The following is a 17,866-nucleotide window of genomic DNA, read 5'->3' as shown; positions in this document are numbered from 1 at the left end:
CTCAAAAGCAGCAACAGTAAATTGTGCCATGTAGCTGCTGCCCTCCTGTTTAGCTGGAGATGGGTAGTGGGTACTTCTGATTTACTTCCTGTCCAAAAGTAATTCTAAGGGTTCCAAAGTTTAAGTCACAATTTTCCCCCGCAGATGAATCCCTTCACCAGGAACTTTCCTATATATGACTGCTTTTGACCTCCCGACAACTCTGTGCCATTAGAATCGTGCCCTTGCTGCGAACGAGGACACCGCCCCTTGAACTTGGTGAACGGACTTGTCCAGTTAGAATACATAAGCCTGGGGATTTCAGTATTAGAATATCTGACCTCATGTGCTGTGTTCCTTCCACCAAATCATGACTTTTTTTTCCCCTCGACATACAAATCTACTAGCTGGTCAGGCAGTTTTTATCCATTTCCAACTGCCCAACCAACTAAAGATGAATAATTTATCACATCTGCTGTAGTTCTTCCCATCGGAGCCCTGCTGTGGCTTTCCCCAAGCATCCGGCCAAACTGCTCCCAGCTGCTCAGAGTTCTCTGTGTTCCACCCTAACCCAAGTAAATCAAGATTTTTCTTGCAAGGTCTCCATTCCCTGCTGACCAGAGGATGCCTCCGGGGAATGGACTGTGAACACAATGATAGATTTTCTGTTCTAAAAGGGCCAATAAGTCTCTTGGAAGGTAACTCTCTAGGCGAGGATACCCTTCTACGAAACCCAGTTCAATTTTTAACCATTCATCACAGCGCAGGCTGCAATGGCCTCTAACCCTCCTGAGAACAGAAGCTTTAACAGGAGGTGTCGGGCTTCACCCGATTCAAGTTGAGCCTTGTTTTGTATTTCTAAGCAAGTCTATCTGCATGTCTGAACAATGCCCTCGAGGCAAAGATCAGAAACCTAATGCCTGTGTTTTCAATTCCCCCCCCCCCCCCCCCCCCCCCCCCCCGCGGTACACAGGCCTCTCACTGTTGTGGCCTCTCCTGTCGCGGGGCACAGGCTCCAGACGCACAGCCTCAGCGGGCCATGGCTCACGGGCCCAGCCGCTCTGCGGCATGTGGGATCCTCCCGGACCGGAGCACGAACCCGTGTCACCTACATCGGCAGGCGGACTCTCAACCACTGCGCCACCAGGGGAGCCCCTGTGTTTTCAGTTTTGACACAAGTGAAAAGCCTCAGCAGCAGAGCCAACTCCCCCCACCTGGATTTTAATGGCAACCGTGTCTACTCTCTTGAGCACGTCAAGGCAAGTGGCAGCCACCCCCAGGAGCAGTTCCTAAGCCCTGGCAGCCTCTGTGGCTCAGTCCCTCGCCCGATGGCCTTATCAGAGATGGTTCTAGTACTTCCACAAATTACCGGGCACTTGGGTTTATTCTTGCAGACACCACTGGGGGGGGCCCTGTTCCTTTAAACCTGACAATTCAAGTAATGTTGGTTTTGAGCACAATTCTATACTACCTGTGGGGCTGGAAGAAAAAACTAAAGTACGGCTTTTCCAGCTGCATTCTTCCAGCCCAGAGGAAGCCATCTTGGATTCTGCCACTCAAAAGTGTGGGTTCCAAGATGAACAGGGTCAGGAAAAGCAGCTGCTGCCTTCCTGTCCAGGAGTCTCGTTGGCAGAGGAGAGAACTGGACGGACAGCAGCGTCAGACGCTGCCTCCTGTTTTCTGGCAAGCATGTGGCCCCATGAGCTTGACAAACGGGGGCTCAACAATGGGAGAATCAGAGCTTGGATGGTGGCCCTAAGTCTGTGCGTGTCAGGGCTGACTTGGCCCTCGGAGAACTAAGTCCCAGCCAAGGAAGTTCACAGTTTTTAAGATCCATGGTGGATTGAGGGCTGCTTTCCCAATTCATCTCAGAGGACCTCTGCAGCTTTCATTTCACATCATACTAAAGAGGAAAGAACCAGATCATTCTCCAATCCTCCAGGAGATCAAGCCAGGCCACAGGCAGCTGATGGACACCTAGTTACCGTTAGCTCTGCCCCTGGCCCTTTCTCCCTGCCCAGCCAGCACCAAGTCAGCCAGCCTGGCAGAGACCGTTCCAGCATCTCAGCTCAGGACTGCCTGCCAGCCCCTCTCCACACCTGCCTCTGCTCTCCGGCCCCCAGGGCTGTTCTGGCCTGGCTCTCCTCCAGCTCCTGTCTTTTCCTGAGTCGCCCTGGCAACTTACTGACCTCCATAGTCCTCAGGCCCGTGTGGGCAAGATGTCCTGATCACAGTTCGAACATGTGTGTGTGTGTTGGGGGTAGGTGGGTTCCCTACACCACCAAGCAGTCCTGCAACAGCAGCTGAGTGTCTTACAATTCAAGTCAATTCTGACATTATCTCCCTGGTGATAACGTCAGACTCCACAGGTTAAGGGCTCAGTCTTACAATGTCACCTCACCTCCACCCCAGCATTTTAGACAATCATCTTCAGACACGGGTTGTCACCCGTGCCTCTGACCAACCAGCTATGTCTCAGAGGTTCCAGCAGCCCTCTCCTTGGGTTTGACTAATTTGCCAAAGCAGCTCACAGAACTTACCATATCACCGGTTTATCATAAAATGGTACAACTCAGGAACAGCCAGCTGGAAGCGTTGCTCTGGGGCAAGGTATTCGGGAAGGGCGCAGAGCCTCCGTGCCCTCTGAGCGCACCACTCTCCCCGCATCCCCTCCAACCTGAAAGCGCCTGGAGACCCATCCTTTCGGGTTTTTATAGAGGCTTCATTACAGGAGCACTAAGTCATTGGCCTTTAGTGATTGATTTCACCTGCAAATCCCCTCCCCTCCCTGGAGGTTGGGGGTGGGACTGAAAGTTCCAACCCTCTAATCATAGGATTGGCTCCACCTGGCGCCTCATTAACGTAACAAAAGATACCTTTCTCACTCTCAACATTTAAGAAATTCCAAGGGTTTTAGGAGCTCTGTGCCAGCAACTGGGACCAGATCAAATGTATACTTATTATAAACCACAGTATCACAGGTGGCCTCCTTGATTCAGGGGCCACCTGCACCTCTGGGTGAGAGGCATCCCCTTCACCCATCCTCTGGGCTTCTGGGAATTTGGGGGCAGGAACTTGTCATTCGGGAAGTATGACAAATTACAGCAGACCAAACTCCCACTGCACTGAGGACTAAGAAAGTTGATTTTATTTCCTCATTCCAGGTAATGCTGTGGTTTGACACTACAAAGATCCTCAAACAAGAAAGAGCTCTGTGCTCCATCTAAGGGGAAGAAAGAGGGCAGCCCTGGGCTAGACTGTTATCAATGTCATCCTCACCACAGCCCGGCCAGACACGCAACAGACACACAATAGAGCAGAACGATGGTGGAGGAAGAGGTCAAACAGGCTACTCTCCAAGGACCTGGACATTAGGGAAACAGAGTGACCCTCAGGGAGCCACCTCGTTTGTAAAGTGAATATGCCGTAGGTAACAATATTTTATGACCTATTAATAAACACATTTGATCACAACAGAGACAAGCAAAAACATCAGAAAAAGATGAATGATCCCTAGGCCAGGGCTAGACTTAAGGGAAGCTATTAACATTTCTGGACAGAAGTGAGAGATCAAAAACTGAGATATCAGGCACACTAGACCACTGCCTAACAAGCCCGCCTAAGGGTCATCTGAGTCTAGGGGACTGCACTCTGTTTGACTTAGCATTTCTATGGCTCAGGGCTCAGACTCTGTAAAAGTGGATGGCAACTTACAGAGAAGAGATACGATGCAAATTGAGTTCTGTCCCTCAGAAAAGATAAGTTCAAAGGCCTTGCTTTTATTTCCCTGTAAGTCATTGAGCAGCTTTCATTTTAACTAGGAAATCTTATTTGGCATTCTTTTTTTTTTCCTCCATGGACTGATTATATATATATATATATATATATATATATATATATATGGTATAGTTTCTTTATCTTCCCTTTGAACAAGCTTTTTCATCCTGCTGTCATTCCTCATTAATGAGTTAAAAAACACTTTTTTTTTTGCACGAGCCAATCATTTGTTTAAGAATTTTGTTTTTTACATTTTTGAAAAGTAAGTCTTAACAGAATCACAGACAAGGGAAGCTGATTGAAACAATCTATTTTGAGGACTGTCGGGGCTGGATGTCATTACGCATATAAAACATACAACCTAAACTCCAACCCTTGTCCTATAATTCCACACTGATTGTCAGCTGCCCCTGGTTTTACAAGGAGAGAATATGCTTGTCAGACTGATGTAGTGACTAGTAACTAGACACACGTCCATTTCTCTCTGTAAAGAGATTCTCATTATGGTGTACACCTCCATCTCTGGAGGCTCTAAGGCAGCTGCCTGAATCGTGTTTAAGGCTGGGATCCTGAGGAGATCTCATTTTCTGGGTTTCTGACACTGTAGGGCTGAGGTAAGACTGACTGGTGACTTCACCTGGGAAATGCTATTTGTGAAGTCTCCTCTCCTGATAACAGGTGATCCCTCCTCTTTTCTGCTAAGTGAGTAAACTGAAGTTCAGAGAAGTGACATAGCCAATGACTGTCAGATTGTGACCAAACCTCTGTCTGCCTGACAATTCACTGGATCTTGAGTACCAACTGCAAGTATTTGGTGAAGAAAGATGCCTGTGCCGGAATAAGATATGTGTTTCCATTTCATATTTCCTCTTAAGGCCGAGCCTGTTCCTGAACTGGGGAGAGTATTGCAAAAGAAGTGGGCTTTAAACACCAAAAATGACACTCCTTCCAAGAAGTGAAACAACTTTATCATATCAAGAACAAAGATCCACTCTCAAAACACTCAAATATATTGAAATTGCAAAGTGAACTTGGCTGAGAGAAAAGCTGATGGTAGCAAAAGCAGCTACAAGAAACACGAGACTCAAATGTTCACGGGTCATGCCATCAGCAGCCATAAATAAGAGATGATTCTGGAAAATAATTTTAAAAAACCTTTCTGTAAAAAAAAATAAATAAAAACAGCTGCATACAATTAAGGAATATAATTTTATTGAAAAACACAAATGACACGGACTTCCCTGGCAGTCCAGTGGTTAAGACTACATGCTTCCCCTACAGGGGCCGCAGATTCGATCCCTGGTCGGGGAACTAAGACCCTGCATGCCACACGGTGCAGCCAAAAATAAAATATCAAAAGGAAATGATTTTCTAAGAAGTCCAAATGCTCTGAATATGAAGATTTTCTACTCTACTAAAAAAAAAGTGTTTTGCCTTAAAGTATGCAAAGAGAAGTGAGGCTAGAATTCATCTCAGAAATAGATTAAGAGGACACCAAAGAATATTTGAGCTTCAGAAGGAAAAGAGGGGTTATCAATGAACTGTAGCTAAGATCACAGGCTCCTTAACTGCAAAGAGAAAAAAAAATCTGTGATAAGCTATAGTACAAACCAGAATTCATTTTAAAGATAAAACTTCAGAAGCTCCAGGGCCAAAGATGCAACCTCATTTCCCCTTTACTCAGCCACTATGTGTCAGTGACTCTGATTTCGCTGACACAAAATAATCACCTCCTGTTAGCAAAACCTAAGGGAGTGATTCTCAATCCTTAGGGAGCAAAAGGATCCATTAAGGGGTTGTTAAAATGTAGATTCTTGGCCTCCACTCCCAGAAAGCTCTGACCAGGTGAGTCTAGGTTGGGCTTAGGAACCCGCGTTGTAACAAGCAGTCATGTGATGATGGTAGAGATCATCAGAGGTCCATATGCCAAACTATTCTCTAAGGCTGTGGTGCCCAAACTTTCGGTGGAGACCCATTAATAAGTCTTGAAATCAGCTTAATGTGACAGCATTTGAAAACAAACAAAGATGTTAAAATAAACAAATAAATAAATAAAAGAAAACAAACAAAACAGAAAATGTTAGCATACAGCGTGCAGTCAATTTTTGGATTCATTTACATATATGAACGTGGGTGTATGTGTATCCTGAATTGTGAGGCAAAATGTATTTTGGACTGTGTCTTAGCCAAGAAAGTTTGAGAGGCAATGGCCTCTGGAGACACGAGTATCACTTCCCTGTGACTCCCTCACTGTCTACCTGCCGTGCCCCCATCTAAGTACCGAACCATCACTCCAGCGCCAACTTCCTCCTCCAACCACAAAGGCCCAAAAGGGAAGTGAGGCTGTGGTGCTTTGTTCTCAAGCGTCAGGAAGGGTAACTAGCTTTTCAGGTTCAGGAATGCACGAGGTCGACCTGACGGAAGACCTGCCGGGACTCGGCAGAGCCTCAGACGCGACAGATAGTGTGAAATAAACAAAAACCATGTAGCCTCTCACCTGAGCTCTGCATTTTCAGAAGGTCTGAAGGAAGAAAAGGTATTGGTGAGGAGGACTGGGTGCAAAAGGAGGGGCAGATAATGGAGAGGAAGTTCCAACTCAAGAAACTGGAAGATTAAGGCTCTCTTCTTTCTGTATCAGGAGATGGAGTGGTTTTTGCTATTTGTTTGTGTTCCCCAGGAAGGGGGTGGATACCGGCCCATTCATTCCTATCCTCTTGAGGCAGCTTCTAGTGCTAGTAAGAGTTTGTAGGTACTGGCTTGGATACGGACAGATCCACAACTTGTCCTCATGGCCAAGCTTTCACCAAGTGGCACACAGCCACGAGAAAGACGGCAACTAAATAACACCAAGTGTGTTCAGAATGGTGTGCTAATTATTAACCCTACCCAGCCTTTCCACTCTGGTCTTTGCAGCCCCTTGGGAATTCCTCCACTAGGTCTATGTAGAAAAGTCCACCCAAGGGGCTCAGGAAACTGAAAACCAGCCTTCATTCCACTTGCCAAGCTGTGCAGTCTTAACTTGGGGTTATTTTTAACTTGAGGAAGTGATGTTTTTCTATTTCCCTGGTCCCCTCTCCACACCAGCCCCCCCCCCACACACAAAAGAGTACCTTCTCCTCACTTCTGTGAAGGTTTAGTACAGGCTAATAGCACCTGGAGGGGAAGATAGCTCAATTGCATCAACAAGGCACTGTGCCTTTTCATGGTGTCAGGTAACCCTCCAGTGTTCAAGGGATGCCCATAATCAAGACACAAGCGCAATTACCAGTCTCTGCTCTGAGTAAAGTGACTCTTCTAATGACTATTTCTCCTCTCAAGCATTTCAAAATTGGAGAATGTGTTTAACAACAAACATGTGGACGGCCTATCAGGGTAATTGAATTCACTTAAAAAAGAAAAGATACCCGAGATGTGAGCATAAACCACTCCCAGAATTCCATGTTGTCAGGCGGCAGGCTCCTCCGCTACATTTTCACTTAACAAGATCATTTTGGGTGTCTTACAATGCCCAGGACACCACCTACCTCTGAGCATCTTATTTTGTTTGGTATCAATCTGGAAGAAGAGTGAAGCCACATGGGAAATGCACTTACTGCTACCATTGAGGGGAAATGACTGAAGTGGAGGAAGAAAGAAGTAACCCATTTGTTAGGTCAAGTGGGTCCAGCGGAGTCTGTGATCTGTGGCCTCTCAATTCACACCCCCCGACACAAGTGTTCCAACCAGTCCATCCTCTGCCACTCATTGTGCTGTTAAATGCATGACGCCTTTTTTTCTTTTAAAAAAAAAACAAGATCTATTTTCAGCACATTTTTTAAAACCTCAGCTCTAACAACTTGCACAGCCAACTGACTGTCGTTATCTTTGCTAACTGCTTTCAGTACAGGAGGGATGGCGAGACAAGCCTTTTGTATTGCTGGGCTATCAGGAATGTCCCTTTGAGGAGACTGCGTCACTCCAGAAGGAAAAATGGCTCTATTTTATACTTGCTATTTCCCTATCCTGCAGCTGGAGGTAATAAATATCTGCTAAGAAACACTGCTGTGGGAGGCTAAAAATAGAAAGAATATAGCACACAGTAGGCACTCACTGGTATCCTTTTCCTTCGGTGCTGAAGGAAGGTGGGTTACCCAGCATGCTCCCCTCTGCCCGGGCAGTAGACTTTTAGAGAAGAGGGGAAGGCAGGGTTCCTAAATAACCGAGGGAATCAGGAAGGGCCAGCAGAATTAGCAGTGACTATGCAGCTGCTGCAACTCAATCACCAGTGGAGTCCTTACAGCCTCCTAATGGTGTCCGTCAATTAGCAGATCAGGATATGTGACAGGTGGTGAAGGCTGGTGTTTACCAGACAGACAGCAATTCACGGTAACTGGATAAACCAACTAACTTGTGATATGGGGCTAGAGCTGGGTCCCCACCCTAAAGCGTCAGAAACGTCTTTGCTTTTCTGTAAAGTCTGTAATGCCTCTTAATGCACAAGGCTCTCGTTGGCAGATCTGCACTCCCTCAGTATACTGCTATCTGTGACATCCTTTTGTACATGTGTTTTTTTTTTTTTTCTTCGGTACGCGGGCCTCTCACTGTTGTGGCCTCTCCCATTGTGGAGCACAGGCTCCGGACGCGCAGGCTCAGCGGCCGTGGCTCACGGGCCCAGACGCTCCGCGGCATGTGGGATCTTCCCGGACCGGGTCACGAACCCGTGTCCCCTGCATCGGCAGGTGGACTCTCAACCACTGCGCCACCAGGGAAGCCCTTGTACATGTTTCTTTCTGTGCTTTGGAATGCCTTCCCACCCTCCACCTTCCTGCGGAGTCAACACCTGCATCTAGGAAGGCTTTATCTTCCTCTGTAGTGGGTTCAGGTTCCTCCCCAACCCTGCCCGCCAGCCCCCTACCTTGTGCCGTCCCTCAGGGCAGCCTAGTCTAGCGTCTATTGTACTTATCCCACCATCTTCCTACTGTTTCCTGGACTGTCTCCCCATTAGACCATGTGCTCCCTGGGGATTTATAATACATTCTTTAAGTAAATGAATGCACAGTCTATGCATTGAATGAATGAACGAATGAAGGAGTGAAGAAAGAATGAACCCAGGATTGGAACACAGAATTCAGAACCCAACTTCCTATACAATCCTTTCTTTCACTATATCCGTTGTCAGCTGCAAAACGGCTACTTTTAATAGTTAGGGAGACTGAAGTCGTTAGAGAAAAAAGGGAGTCGTTGGCCTTTACCTCCTCTCAACCTGACATTTATATGCTCTTCTGGGTAAGACCGATAACTTATCTCTAGTTAACAGATTATTAACTACAGAGAGGGTCTTGGCTCTCAAGAAAAGTAGGCTGAGATTGTTACCAACTATACATCCTTATGTATTAGCAACAAAACAACAAAAAGCATTAGAGTTCTACAAAAGAAAACCGGAGAAAGCTCCCTCCCACTGCTTTCCTTGGCCTGGGCTCCACAGACACTGTCACCTACACATGCCTTGTTCAAACTCTGCCAGCAACTCAGATTCAGCTGTTTGCAATCATAGGTTTTATTCCATGAAGCAAAGTGAGGCAACTCTCATAGCAGAGATGGAATATAACCAGGGCTTACCCTGTCCTGACCCAAGACATCTAAATGACATCTCCAAGAGAACTTCATGTCCCCTGAATAACATAACCGTCTACTGAGAAGTCTGTAACTGATGATTAAGCCTTCCAGCGTCACCCCTGAAACCCCTTTTCAGTGAAGCTGGGAGTGTACGACATTTAGAAAATCCTTCCCCCTTCCAATGAAGTTGGAATAACAGACCAACCCATTCAACCTCCACGTGGCACTAGAACCTCAAACTTCTGTGAGAAGATTTTGGCCATAAATACATTTCTGATAAATTCACTGCTTGAAAGCCAGTGTTCCCCGTTTTATGAGATCACCTCTCAGAGATCACGTTTTGAGAACAATCGGTCTCTGATGACCTGCCTTTAAGCTCTAGCTTCTCTCCTTGGCTGAGCCCACAGTAGAATGTCATGATCATGCTTGCATCGGGGTGGCCACGCTGAACAGAATGTGACCCTAAGGGAAGGAAAGAGAGTTTCCTGACCTTGTGCAGCTCCACAGGAGTTGGGGACATGATCTCCTTCATTTCCTGCTTCATTTTTCTCAGGGTGACAGACTTCCTGCCCACATCCGAGGGCAGAGTGTTGCTCCGAGTGGTCTGGCTATAGTGTGGCCGCGAACTGCTCCGTTCCTGGAAGCTGGCCTGTCGCCCCAGCTGACTGCGAGGTGTAGGGGCCTCGTGATTCAAACTCATCGTGCTCCCCGACATAATTGTTGCCTGTGGCATCGACAATTTTCAGAAACAATTAAGCCACGGACTAAGAAAAGCGTTTCGTTGCTCAACATGAAGCACGTTTCTCCTTCTGCCCAGTCAAAATACGGTCTCTTCAGGGCATAACCAAAGGCTGGAGAATGGACGTACTAATTGCACCGTGAAAGTCTGGGAATAGGCTTCACAAGTGACATGTATAATGCACAACTCAAATCCAATTTAAGTACTTAAGCCACTGAGTTTATTTAATCAAATACCACCCCTGGCAGTTTGGAGGCAAACTGAAAAGCTCTAACATCTGCTTACTGCAAACTACATTTTAAGCATTAACTTTCCACTGAGTGGGATCTAAAGATGGGATTCACGAGGCAACCTTCAGTATAGCTTACAGAAATGAACTAAGAACACCTCAGTGGGGACCAGGCTGACCCCATTTGCAATGGTGCCTCTAGCCCCACCTGGAGGTAACAATGGGCTGAAATGAGGCTACTGATAACAAAGGCGAGGGCTTCTACCGAACGCTGGCTGCCTAGCTCTGGCATATTGTCTTTCCTTTCGCCACGTGGCCGGCCGGAGAAGTTTGTAGATCAGCTATGTCTCCACATCATTTGGGGTAGGTCAGTGTTTCTTAGAAATGACCTTTGTGTAAGATCCTCAGAGAGGTTAAGGAATAATCATTTATCACGCTACCGTATTCAACCCTTTGCTCAAAAGTGATGAGACCTGGGTTGGATTTTATTAGTGAATTGAGAAGTTTGTTCACTTTCAAATATGTTCCCTGCATAATACACAAGGAATGCTAAGATTAGATCTCAAAAATGACTGAGTCTCAGAAGTGGAACAAAAAGAGCATTGGAAACCAATACCATGCTGGGAATGTTCATTTCTCATGGTTAGAGGATGCTGAAATTCTGAAAATATGCCTGTAGCCAGCTGTGTTCCTCCGTATGGTGGTTATATAATGGTGTACCAGCATCAGTGAATCTGCATGAAATCATGGATACAGAAAACAAATTCCACGTGCCACGTGGCTGGCTACAACATGATCTAGTGGTGTTAATACTGATGCTAAAAGTAACAGAAGTGTAATTTGTTGAGTCCTTTGAATGTATTCACTCATTTAAGCCTCACAACAACTTTATGAGGTAAGTGCTGTTATTCCTCCTAATTTACATGTGAGGAAACTGAGGCACAAAAAGGCTGACCTACACGAGGTCCCATAGGTAGTAAATGAGCCAAGTGCACTATCTAAAATTACTGATCAGGAGGGAGTACTGCAAAGTGAGTAGAGTTTTCATTTGTTATCTTGCTAAGATTTATAATTCCAAGCTTCACCTGGTGTTCAGCTATACATATGCCACTAACAAGATCTTTGAATGACAGCCAAGTATTAGCACACAGGTAGGTATATCTACAATTCTGTTGAAAAAGAAACAAAACAAGTGAACTTATCAATATTCTGACTAGATCAGTTATCTTACTGATAATTTTTTTTTTCCTTCGGTATGCGGGCCTCTCACTGTTGTGGCCTCTTCTGTTGCAGAGCACAGGCTCCAGAAGCGCAGGCTCAGCGCTCCGCGGCATGCGGGATCTTCCCGGACCGGGGCACGAACCCGCGTCCCCTGCATCGGCAGGCGGACTCTCAACCACTGCGCCACCAGGGAAGCCCCTTACTGATAAGTTTTTAAAAAACAATTGTAAAAAAAACCTCATGGGTCATTGAGCATTTACAAATGCTAAGTACCACATTGTGTGTGTATGTAGCATACCATTAAATACTTATAATAACTCTATATGGTAAGGTATTATAACTATTATACCTCCTCATTTCACTTAAGGAAGGGGATGCCTGGATAAGTGAAGCAACTTGCCCAAGAGTCTGGGATTACTACTTTAGCAATGTCTCCAAAACTCTTATTCTTGACTATGAGGCTGTATTGGTTCTCAGTCAAGTATGAGGTTGAAACACACAAAACTGACTTTGTTTAATAAATGAAAAAAACCCTTAACATTTATCCAGTGTGGATTATCCATATAATGGTTTATTTCAGATAAATCCCCTTTAAATCGAAACCTTTCTATTACTAGCTTTGTTGGTAACATGGGACATCCTTTTATTTTATGGCATTTAACTCACACATATCATTTCCTTGTTTAATCTACTGTTACTGATAGCATCTGATGATTGTTTTCTTGCTGTGGTGACCATCCACCTATTGTTTTTACCTATTTAGACTAGCTATTTGCTTGGTTAACATTTATTTTTAATACTCATTTTTCATTAGACCAACAGGAAACACACTGGAAGTCAAATAATCTCTACAGCCGGGAGACAACACTTCTGCTTTGATGAGCTTAGCCACAACACAAGTTACAATCTGATCTAGAAAGGGTTCTAATGGAAGCACTGACAGACCATCAAAAGGTCTTCAGGTCGAGTTTTCAAAGGATAGATTGTTTTGTTTAAAGTGAATGTAAACTGAATTAGTGATGTTGCTGAAGGAATATTACAATTAAAACACAAATACAAAAACTAAAATAAAAAGTAATTATTTAAAGTTTTCTAGGATTTGTTTCTGCTTCGAGAGTATGTATTGCCTGTTTTCATTCTGCACCATTCATAATTTATATTATACTTTTTCAAAATTATTAGTGAGATAACTGGTATACATACAACTTAGGAGGAATATATTTAAGAGTTCTCTATCTGACATTCAGTTAAACCTTCTTCCTATGTTACACTAAGCAAAAGATAGTTAAGGCAGTATTCATTACTCAAAAAAGTGGCAAAAATAATTTCTATCAAACATTTATTGTGCCATGTTCTATGTTAAGTGCCGTATAAACATTAGTCATTATAATCCCCATATTTTAAAGCAGAAATACCTGATAAGGAAATTAAGTAACTTGTCCAAAGTCTTAGTTTGAATTTTTCTCTTTTGTTAAAACTATATATTTTTCAGCGCTAAAGCTGAACCTAAATTATTGCTAGCAGCAATGGGGAAAATGACTAGTATCGTTTTCATTTTCATTTCAATTGTAATCATTTTTCATCTTAGCTAACCTTCTACATTTGTTACAGTGATAGTATGCTTTAACTTTTAATGCTGGATATACATTTCTTATGCAGGAACCTAGCTTCAGTAATATTTTTTGCATAGTACCTTTTGCAATCAAGGGAGCAGAGTTCATCCAAACTGATAAATGAATTCCCTTTGTGCTAAAAGTGTAAATGAGATTCTAATTTATGGATCTGTCAATCATTCTTCCTAGTTGAAAACTTTAATTTCTATTTGGCTTATTAATTCAACCCATTTTTTTTCCTGGATGTATAATTTCGAGGGCCACACCTGCCAGAAACGATGTTACAGAAAACCTATTGGCCCCTGCGAGATGACTTTTATGCTGACGTACGTTGTTTCCATTGGATAACTCAATGTCTGAGTGAAAACACAACTTCATTGTACTACTTTTTACATCATCTTCATTTTACCTAATGTAGACGCTATTAGAAGAATAGCTGCTTCTTCAAAAGAGAAGTATTTCAAAATGCAAAGTGAAAAAGGCGTATGAGCCAAAACACACTTTGAAAAGCAGGCATATGTTCAAGAATTGTGAACTGAGATCTTTACTCAGTTTGCGAGAATGCTGACCCTTCTCCATATGGGAAGTGGTAAAAGTTTAAATAAGCCACCTGATACTTAAGCACTCTACTCTTTTTGAAAGTTTCATAGAAGGGAACCAATTGCTAACATCTTAATGTATTTAAATTTTATAGGATTATCCATCTCCAGGTCCTTTAACTTGTGCTCTGAAGCTGCAATTCATGCCAGGTAATAATCATGTTTACAAATTCAAACTAGTATTTTTCTTTATAATTCTCTTTGCAGATTCACAGACATTAGAATCACATAGAGTATCCACACATGCATTTGAGAAGCAAAATAATATAAAGATGAGTCATCATTTTAGAATTGCAAGAGTTCCACCCCATTAGGCCATTCACATTCCTTATGGTGACTTGGGGACCTCATATGACATCAAAATAAAAATGAAACTTCTGCCACTTTATTTTTTACAGCTCCGAAAATTTAAAAGAACATAAAAGGAAACAGTCCAGGACTTCCCAGACCAAAGTGTGAATACCGTCAGCAAATTTATGGCTTTGATTAAAGAACTCCCCAGGAGTTCAGCTATTATACTCCGTCTCTCTGCAACTCCTTGAATTCACACTAAATTAACAAAGAATCAGGATTTGCAATTAACAGCAATGTAGTCTGTAATATGTTGGCTGGCTGCTTTTCAAACAGACTGGCTTTTTTCACCAGAGGCACTGTCATCTACGTTAAGGGCAAAATGAAGTAAAGTAAAATTTCCTCTTATGTTCCTCTTCACGATCAAATTAATGTCTCTACCAGGTACAAATGAAAACATGCCAAAGAAACCTTTCTAAAGCAAATAAGAGAATGAGAGATGCCACTGCTGGGAGACTTAGCTCGCCCCAAACGATCCAGTGGCAAACAGGTACAGTCAGGGTTAGCAGGGAGCAAATGGCAGAAGCCACAGGTCAGTAAGCTCGGCGGGGTGGCGGGGGGGTGGAAATGGGGAAAGAAATACTTTTAACTGCATTGGATAAAATCAAATCACTGTCCAGACGGCAAGGGGGCAGGGAAGGCAGTTTCACAAGCAAAAATATAAACATAAAGGGTAGCTACCAAGAGATTCATGTTTCTCAAAGACACACGCCTGTCAGCTTTCTCCTGTGGAAAGGGTTAAAGCTTTTAAATGAACTGGTGTGATCAATGCCAACTCAAAAGGACCAAGAAAACAATGAATGTAGAAACAATAAAAGTAGCAGGACCGAGGCTACCTCGAGTTCTCTGAGAATTCCTGATTGTCCACAGGTTTCCAAATCCTCTAGCGCTTGGGACCAGAAGTTCTCCTCTTGTTCAGCCTCTGCACTGTCCGGAGCCCCTGTAAAACTGTTGTGAAAAACAGTCTGGGTTAAGAACTTGCTGGACATTTTTTTTTTTTTTTTTTGGTCTCCAGAATCTCTCTCTCCTTCATCTCACACACAAAATAGAGATTCGTTTTGGGTCTGGCTTTCTTCCCACTGTGGCTTCCAAGTCAAGCCAGCTCCAGTAGAAGGACGCTTTAGGAAACTCAAAGTGTCTCAAAGACCAGAAGGACCACGGTCTTACTAATTGAATTTCAGAGTTTTCATGGCTGCGTCAACATGGCACCCGTGGGAATATCCGTCAGCTGCTCTGTCCACCGGGAAAGGGAAATCAAACTTTTCTCTAAGAGAGAAAAATATGTTTTCCCCACTCATTACAAACATCAGTATAGAGCCGTTAAGTGCTATCGCTTTTTATGAATTTCCTTAAAATATTTTGGTAAGGGAGCAAACTACTAAAATAGACCTCTCAGTTGAAAATAGGGAACCCTCAGTTAAAAAATTTTTTTTTTCTAATGTAAGTTAATGTGAAACTACCTTCTAAACAAAAGGAGAGGGAACTAGTCATAGAGTGAGGACACGGTTTACAGAAGTAGAATTTCCTCATGTGCTACTGCTGTTTTCTTTCAGGGCAACTTAGCTCTTGCCCTGTTGTGTGGTGGAGCCCTGCCTCCCACTGGGCAGGCCCAAGTCTTCGTATCTGGGCATGGGGCCAGCATGGATGGCGACAGTGGCTTCACACAATGCTTCCAATGCTAGCAGTGGGTGCCACTGGAAGTAGAGAAGTTCACATCCGGCCCAAATGACCCGGAAGCAGTTGGGACAGGGCAGCAGTTGGTGAAAACCTTACCCACTGACTGTGGACCGGTCCCAGTCTTCGTTACTCAGCCCCACGTCTGGGTAAGTCTGGCTTCGAGGCTTAGTGACTGGGGACAGACTGCCTCTCTGTTTGGGACTCCTCCAGTCATAGGTGTTGAAGTTGTAGCCTGAGGCCTGAAAGCCAGTGCCTGAAACAAAAACAAGGCATTATATTCTATTTTAGTAACTTGTCTTTTTCTGTAGCTTCCGTTAGTTTGTTCAAGGGGGCTGACTTTCACAGAATTTGGGATCATGGAGGCCATCAAGACAATACTTAAGTCTTACATTAAAGACACATTCACACCTATTATCCCAAATGAGTCTAACAACAACCCTGATGTAAGACCCTTAGACCCAAGCAGGAGGAGCCACAGTGCTGGACCTGTGCTTTCTGTGGCTCCTGCCCTCCTCTGTCCGGGTGAGAAATCTGCTGGGGCCTGGGGGCGGTGGTGGTGGAGTATGCCCAGACCTGTATCTAACCCTTTCTAGCGCAAGCTCCAGAAGGTGAGGACCCTGACTTTCCTGCCCAGACACCCTGCGTCCACTTCCAGGTGGAAGTCTGTCCTTCTGAGAGTGGCATTTGCCACCAGATGTGGATTCCCGGCCCAAGGAGTGGCCAAGGGGCGCTGGTTGCAGGGGTGTGGACTAACCGTGGCTAAACCGGCCGGCGCCCACCAATGTTAGGGATGAGCCCGAGGATTATTTCATCCACCAAGAAATGACATTGTTAGCGAGTAGGGGGGGTCAAATAACTACAGCACCAGCAATAACGGCAAACACAAGGTGGGCATTTACTATGCAACCAGAACTTCATTAAGTGCTTTATTTATTTATTTTTGCGGTACGCGGGCCTCTCACTGCTGTGGCCTCTCCCGTTGTGGAGCACAGGCTCCGGACGCGCAGGCTAAGCGGCCATGGCTCACGGGCCCAGCCGCTCCGCGGCATGTGAGATCTTCCCGGACCGGGGCACGAACCCGTGTCGCCTGCATCGGCAGGCGGACTCTCAACCATTGCGCCACCAGCGAAGCCCAAGTGCTTTATTTGTATCACCTTATTTATTCTTCATAATTATCTTTGAAGGTAGACACTGTTATCATTTGCATTCAAGGACCTAGGGGTACTTGCACACTTTCCTGGGGGTTCCAGTCCTAACTTTAGGAGAATCAGTTTTCAGATCCTCAAATTCCACAGTCAGGTCTTCCCCAAACCGGCCTCGCTGAGAAAGTTCTGGGAGGATCTGAGATCTGTCAAGTCTCCCTTCTTACTTCCCCATTCACAATTGTTTTCCTGCCCCTTTACAAATGAAAGACCTACTTCTCATCCATATCAAACCTTTGAATGAGCTTGGCCCCGGGATATAAAAACTCCTAGGCATCAAATCAAGGGATAATTCGGGAAAGCCTCATTCCTGAGGGCAGGTCTTGGAGTGGAGCCTTATTTCAATCAGGCACAGATTCAGCCAAGGCTTTTACCCCCTCTCATCCATCTATCTCCCTGCATCTCAGAATCGGAATTCAGAAGGACAGCTGTCAGGGTGAGGAGGTGGGCACATTATGAGGTTTATCTGAGCTGCAAAACAAAGACTGACTTCCTTTCTGACAGGGAATTAAGTCTGATTGGCTTGATGGGTGACAGTGAGGAATGGCTTTGACGATGAGGTTATATAATGGACAATTTTCTACACATTTGAGCTAAACCTGTGGCTCCGTATTTTGACAAAAATATATTTAAGCATATTTACCGCAAACTGGAAATGACAGTTTTTGCAAGTATTATAATTTGAGGAGAAAAATGTTAGGATGACAGCTTTAAGTGTGTTGCGGGGTCTCAGTTTTTCAAAATTCTTCATGAGGTGCCTTCAGCTGGGAGAGCAGCGGCTGACTGGTAGGTCTGACTTTATGGTTCGTGCCGTAACCGCCACACACGGCTTCCTCTACTCCTTCAGGCTGTGACCCGTTACGTGTGTGTGTGTGTGTGTGTGT

At 44.6% G+C, this 17,866-nt stretch overlaps 1 protein-coding gene across 4 annotated transcripts in view; it reads right to left on the bottom strand.

The window, feature by feature from the left end:
* GRIP1 (glutamate receptor interacting protein 1) overlaps positions 1–17,866 on the bottom strand; it is a 702,730-nt gene that overhangs the window by 24,483 nt on the left and 660,381 nt on the right. For 3 of the 4 annotated variants that reach the window (XM_032645736.1, XM_032645737.1, XM_032645738.1), the window contains 3 exons: positions 15,877–16,033; positions 14,940–15,051; positions 9,842–10,075 (listed from right to left, as the gene is read on the bottom strand). In XM_032645736.1, coding sequence (XP_032501627.1) covers positions 9,842–10,075; positions 14,940–15,051; positions 15,877–16,033 — 503 coding nt within the window. Of the gene's footprint in view, positions 1–9,841; positions 10,076–14,784; positions 14,830–14,939; positions 15,052–15,876; positions 16,034–17,866 lie in introns of all 4 variants that reach the window. The other variant, XM_032645739.1, reaches the window with a different exon arrangement.

Source organism: Phocoena sinus, chromosome 10 (assembly GCF_008692025.1).
Source record: "Phocoena sinus isolate mPhoSin1 chromosome 10, mPhoSin1.pri, whole genome shotgun sequence".
NCBI classification, from domain to species: domain Eukaryota; kingdom Metazoa; phylum Chordata; class Mammalia; order Artiodactyla; family Phocoenidae; genus Phocoena; species Phocoena sinus.
Note: the sequence above shows the minus strand (reverse complement) of the source record. Positions and strands in the feature narration are given on the sequence as shown.